Source organism: Engystomops pustulosus, chromosome 2, assembly GCF_040894005.1.
Source record: "Engystomops pustulosus chromosome 2, aEngPut4.maternal, whole genome shotgun sequence".
Taxonomy (NCBI): domain Eukaryota; kingdom Metazoa; phylum Chordata; class Amphibia; order Anura; family Leptodactylidae; genus Engystomops; species Engystomops pustulosus.
The window spans coordinates 158695027-158701245 of NC_092412.1; the positions used below are offsets into that span (position 1 = coordinate 158695027).

Below are 6219 nucleotides of genomic sequence, written 5' to 3' on the forward strand. Positions count from 1 at the left end.
ACGCTAATGACTCCAAGGAAAAATGGAACAAAAATGCAGCCAAAAACGTCAGTTTTTCACGCATTGCACCCTGACGTGAAATGCAATGCTATTGTGGAAGGGGCCTTATAGTGACACAGGGCAGATCTGAAAAATGGGACCTCGTCCTAGAGGCGAAAATATTCCCGAAAGGGTTAAGAAAACAATGTGGTTCTTGTTTGTTCTAAACAAGGAAAATAGAATAAGCAACTGCCGAGCACTTTTTTTTATTATACAGTTCTACATGTGCTCAAGGACATTCTCCATAGTCATATACAGTCAGCATGTCACATCACCGGTCTCTGTATTGTCATACTGTAAGCGCAGCACATGAGCTACTGCGGAGACATTGTGGGACGCCTTTCACTGCAGCCCTCTGCTGTCAGGAATGTCACCCGTCCACACCTTCCCACTGCGCACTCACTACGAATCCACCAATCGCACCCTAGTAAAACTTATTCAAACAGCCTCCATCCAATGACGAGATGGCGCTTTTTCTGGCTACCCAATGAGCGGCGCATACGCCCTACCAGTGGCTATAAAAGAAAGTTCTTGGCACTGCTCTAACAGTTGCTGTGTTGGCGGAGACCCGTAGCGCGTCTATAGTCAACGGAGCTGGAGCGGTTATCCCCTCTCTAGACTGATTTTTAGTTCTTTCTTTGTCGGTGTGTGGACTCGGACAAATCACAATCATGGTAAGAGCGATGAACAAATGTGATGGTACGTGTGGGTGAGCCTAGGTGCAATTGGCGCCGCACTCTTATCTGTTGAGTGACAGACGTAAGGATTGTATGTCGGTAGTTGCTCTGTGAGTAACGTGTATATACGAGCGGGCTACAGAGTGTGTGCGCGGACGCTACATACGGTGAAGTATGAGCTATGACTAGCCTCGCCCGGGCGCGGTGATGAGTCTCGGGGCGGGTAAACCTGATGTCCCTTGCCGGTTCCCGCCCTGCTACAAGTCTGTCAGGTTTTGAGTGCGATGTTAGTCAATGTATAACTAGTGCTTGTCGGCTCATAGGTGTGTGGCGTCAATATGGGGCGACTGTGCTATTCTAGAGACACTTCGTCCTCCGGTTTGTAGAAACTGCTCGGAACTTAGAACTTTTAGTGAACATGGCGGCCGCTACAAATGGAGAACGTGGGCTCTTTCTCCTTCTCTGATGTGTACGCAACTGACCAATGAGCCTCAGTCTTCTGGCCCCGCCCATCTATCGGCCTCCTATGGGTGGGGACCAGCTGTAGTAAAGAATTTCTGGTGACAGCCTTTGTATTGCGCATGCGCTCTAGTTTTCCTCGTCACCTGTCCTGCACTTGACAGGATGTGACTTCAGATCTGGTTTAGGCAGCATCTATCCAGTTTCGGGGTGTTGGCTTTGTTCTAGTTTTGCTTCTAGTCAAAACTGATGTTTTACCAGTTGTAGCTAATTTTAACTATTAGGTGACAGGTGGCTTGGACATCAGGCCTTTCAACTCGAAGCAGTCTTCTAGTGCTGTTGTGTTTGGACTTAATTTCACTGTATACAACTAATGGTCTGCGGAAGTGCAACCAAATCTTGGTGTTCCTGTTAAATCAGCAAATCCTGACCCTACATTATCAAAGAAGCTTAGATCAGATTATTAAACCGTTACAACCATATGTAGGTCTAGAGTGATCAGCTAAATGATGCATAACCAAAGGTTTCATGCCCTGGCCTTTTCCTTTGATTAAGATGAAGATGGTTCCGTTGTTTGCCTTTCAAACCTTCAGCTATGACGTGGCAGAATACATTTGCTATGTAGCCTCTTATTATAGAGAACTATAAGGTAGAAGTATTTAGCTTAATAGTCTTGCCATATTACAGAATGCCATATAAATTGCATTTAAGCTGCACTTTTATTTTATTTTTTTGTTTTAAATTGTGATGTGCCTAACAAATCCCCTTAACTGGCTGGGTCTGTTAGAACAATAGGTTGTGATTTTGGAGTCTGTCTGTATTTCAGGTAGTCCACAGGCACTATTTCTTTACAGAAAGACCTTCAGGAGGGATATGTCTGTTTTAGTACGTACATGTACTATAATATACCTTTTAATATCCTGAATTAATAGATGATCCTTGTGGCTGTTAAAGTTTTTTATTTTTTTTTTTAAATGCATAATTTTTCTTTTAATCCCCTCAGCGTGAATGCATTTCCATCCATGTGGGACAGGCTGGAGTTCAGATTGGCAACGCCTGCTGGGAGCTTTACTGTCTGGAGCATGGTATCCAGCCAGATGGACAAATGCCAAGTGACAAAACAATTGGTGGAGGAGATGACTCTTTCAACACCTTCTTTAGTGAGACAGGAGCTGGAAAACATGTGCCACGAGCAGTCTTTGTAGATCTTGAATCTGCAGTAATAGGTAATTGTCATGGATTTAAACCTATATGAAATGACCAGTTAACATTTTGGGAAAGTTACGCCAGTGCATTTTTACTTTAAGTTTTTGTCATCTGAGCTCTTGAATAGATTTTGAAGATATAGGTCATGAAAGCTTTTTTTAATATAGTGTTTAGTCAAAGAATGAATTTCCATGTAGATTGTAATTTTTCTCTAGCTCAAGGATTGGATCCATTGTGTCTGTAATGGACTAAAGCAACTTAAAGAAAATGGTAACCCTTGAAAATGTTATTAAATTTGTTCCCATGTCCTGTATATGTGTGTGTGTAATATATATATTTTTTTTTTACATAGTTTGTGTAAAGGCAATGATGACATTTCGTAAGGAGATAATGGGGGATATTTATCAGTGCCTTTTTCATACGTGAAAAGTTGCTGGCTGCGGTTTTTTTTTTAGGATAAACGCCGCGCAGAAGCCTCTTGATGTATCGGGCTGCGAATTTACAGCGGCGGGGCGATCATACGCTGGCGCACGAGCGCCAGCGTATGAGAAATATCCCCCAATGTCTGGTGGATCCATCATAAAACTGTATGGAGTGCAGTCTTTTTTACTCCATTCCATATCTTAACAGCTTGTGAAAGATTGTTTATGTAAAGAATGAATATTTGGCTTCCTGTCCTCCTGTGTCAGGACTTTAGAAGGTTTATAGAGGGGGGGGGGGGCAAAACATGACAAACTTGTCTTTAAAAGGACAGGCACAAAAGTCCGGAGTCTAATAAGTTTACGATTATCATTTACTTCTAAAAATGAGTTTCAAACGTTGCAATACATGTTTGGGCACTTAGTTTTGCACAAATGGAAAACCACAAACAAAAGGTAATTAAGAGCTGTAAAACCCTAGGGAAGGCTTAATTTTATGAACTGACCTATTAGTTTAGGCCCCTTGCACATAGAGGTTTTAATATGGTATCGCACTGCCACATTTACTTCAATAGTCAATATTGTCATTCATTTGAATGGCTTTATTGCCCATCATATAGGACATTACTATATTTGGACAGATATGCAGTATGACTTCTCCTTGGTTCCAGGCATGTACAAACTGACATTAGGGGGGTGAGGTGCAGCAGATGGCTACGTTTTGAAAGTAACAAAGTGATTTTCTTTTTTATAGATGAAGTTCGAAATGGAACGTACCGTCAGCTTTTCCACCCTGAGCAACTTATTACTGGCAAGGAGGATGCAGCTAACAACTATGCTCGCGGGCACTACACTGTGGGAAAAGAAATCATAGACTTGGTGTTGGAAAGAGTGAGAAAGCTGGTAGGTACAGACAAATTACTCTCAATGTTATGTTATTTTCCCTTTAAATTCACTGTTAGATCTTTATGGGAATGTACCTGTCCACTAATCCAAGAGGTTGTGGAATTTACTTTTTTTTTTTTTTTTTTATGAAGCTATTTACTTCAAAAATAAGTTTCTTATTTTCATGTCTGTCTTGATAAGATTTGGTGCTTGCGTATAATTACATTGGAGGTTTTTTTTCACTCTAATTTTCCAGGCTGATCAGTGTACAGGTCTTCAAGGTTTCCTGATCTTTCACAGCTTTGGAGGTGGTACAGGCTCAGGATTCACTTCATTACTCATGGAGAGACTCTCTGTGGATTATGGCAAAAAGTCCAAACTGGAGTTTGCCATCTATCCAGCCCCACAAGTGTCCACAGCAGTTGTCGAGCCATACAACTCAATTCTGACAACGCATACAACACTGGAACATTCGGACTGTGCTTTTATGGTTGATAACGAAGCAATTTATGATATATGTAGAAGGAATCTAGACATTGAGCGTCCAACATACACCAACCTTAATCGTTTAATTGGCCAGATTGTTTCTTCAATTACAGCTTCTTTGCGCTTTGACGGAGCACTTAATGTTGATTTGACAGAATTCCAAACTAACCTGGTGCCATATCCCCGCATCCATTTCCCTCTAGTCACTTACTCCCCAATTATTTCTGCAGAGAAGGCTTACCACGAGCAGCTTTCTGTGTCGGAAATAACAAATGCCTGCTTTGAGCCATCAAACCAAATGGTGAAGTGTGATCCAAGACATGGTAAATACATGGCATGTTGCATGTTGTACCGTGGAGATGTGGTACCCAAAGATGTGAATGCAGCTATTGCCGCTATAAAGACAAAGCGCACTATACAGTTTGTGGATTGGTGTCCAACAGGATTTAAGGTGAGGTTAAGTTCTAGTAATTTTGTTTACTTTATCAGATTTTGTTTTAACTGTTGATGGATTTTGAAAGAAAATATGACTTTTTAAACAATTTAAGTGTCAGACAATTCTACAGTCACTCCAATTAAAAACATTATGTAGTACAGTGTATAAGACTTCCAGATACAGACAGTCCCTGGGTTAATTACAAGATAAAGTCTACAGAACCCAAGTTCAATTTGTATGTAAATTGGAACTTTAATAATTGAAACCCCATCCAAACTTTTTGGTTTCTGTGACAATTGGATATTAAAACTTTTTATTTGTCAAGGGAACCTGGATTAACAAATCTTAATTGCAGACTTCTTTGGTAACTTGGAGCTGAACATTGTAGCCTTGGACTAAAGTACAGGCGTTCCCCCGGTTACAAAGTGACCTCTGGTAATTTACTGTACTTTAGCCTTAGGCTACACTTAACAGCTATAAGTTATCAGAGGTGTCTAATGAAGCTTTACTGTTAATTCTGGTTCTTATGACAAGCCAACATTTTTTTAATCAACTGTCACGGACCAAAAAAAAAATTTCTGGAGCTAGAATTTTAAAATATACAGTTCTGACTTGCATACAAATTCAACTTGAGAACAGACCTACAGACCCCATCTTGTACATAACCTGAGGACTGACTGTACAGTAAACTGCTTGCAACTAGTGATCTTTTGTAAGTTGACTTTTCTTAAGTCTGGGAAGGCCTCTAATGTTATACAAAAGTGATCTGTAATGAACTTGTTAAATCTGTAAATTGGTTGCCGTTTGTTGGCATCTCCAACATTAAGGAATACTTGAAAACAGAAAATGTTTTCTAGAACATGGACTCCCTTTTAAAGGGCTTACTAACACTTTTATCTCTTATCACTTTTCTCTATCTGTAAAGTTAAGTTTGTATATGAATAGGTTTAAATTGTCTTCTATTAATCAATTTTCCAGAAATAACATTTCTACAACTTTATTTTCAGGTTGGCATAAATTATCAACCTCCTACTGTTGTTCCTGGTGGTGATTTGGCGAAAGTACAAAGGGCAGTCTGTATGCTCAGTAATACAACAGCCATAGCAGAGGCCTGGGCACGTCTGGATCACAAGTTTGACCTGATGTATGCAAAACGTGCTTTTGTACATTGGTATGTGGGTGAAGGCATGGAAGAGGGAGAGTTCTCCGAAGCCCGAGAAGATCTGGCTGCTTTGGAGAAAGATTACGAAGAGGTTGGCACTGACTCTGTAGAAGGAGAGGATGAAGGAGAAGAGTATTAGTGAGGGTGGCAAGTGGTCTTTTAAAATGTCAACATTCCACGTGTGGTCACAGCCACTAAAAATAAAGTTTTTACTTTTGCTGAGTTGTGCGTGTTGCATTGTGGTTTATGCTACATTTACATAGTATACCATAGTTTACCACCTGAGCTACAATACACATTAACCGGTTAAGGACCGGGCCCTTTCCCGTTTTTTCATTTCCATTTTTCACTCCCCACCTTCAAAAATCTAACTTTTTTTTAATTTTTACGCGTAAAAAGCTATGTGACGGCTCGTTTTTTGCGTAACAAATTGCACTTCATAGTGATCGC

General features: G+C 40.5%; 1 protein-coding gene across 1 annotated transcript; it reads left to right on the top strand.

Moving 5' to 3' along the window:
- Positions 1-552: 552 nt before the first annotated feature.
- On the top strand, positions 553-5991 carry LOC140118803 (tubulin alpha-1 chain-like). Its single transcript, XM_072137143.1, has 5 exons — positions 553-713; positions 2179-2401; positions 3555-3703; positions 3942-4622; positions 5615-5991. Exons 1-5 carry the CDS (start codon positions 711-713, stop codon positions 5906-5908), a joined length of 1350 nt encoding a protein of 449 aa, XP_071993244.1. The 5' UTR covers positions 553-710; the 3' UTR covers positions 5909-5991.
- Positions 5992-6219: the final 228 nt, after the last annotated feature.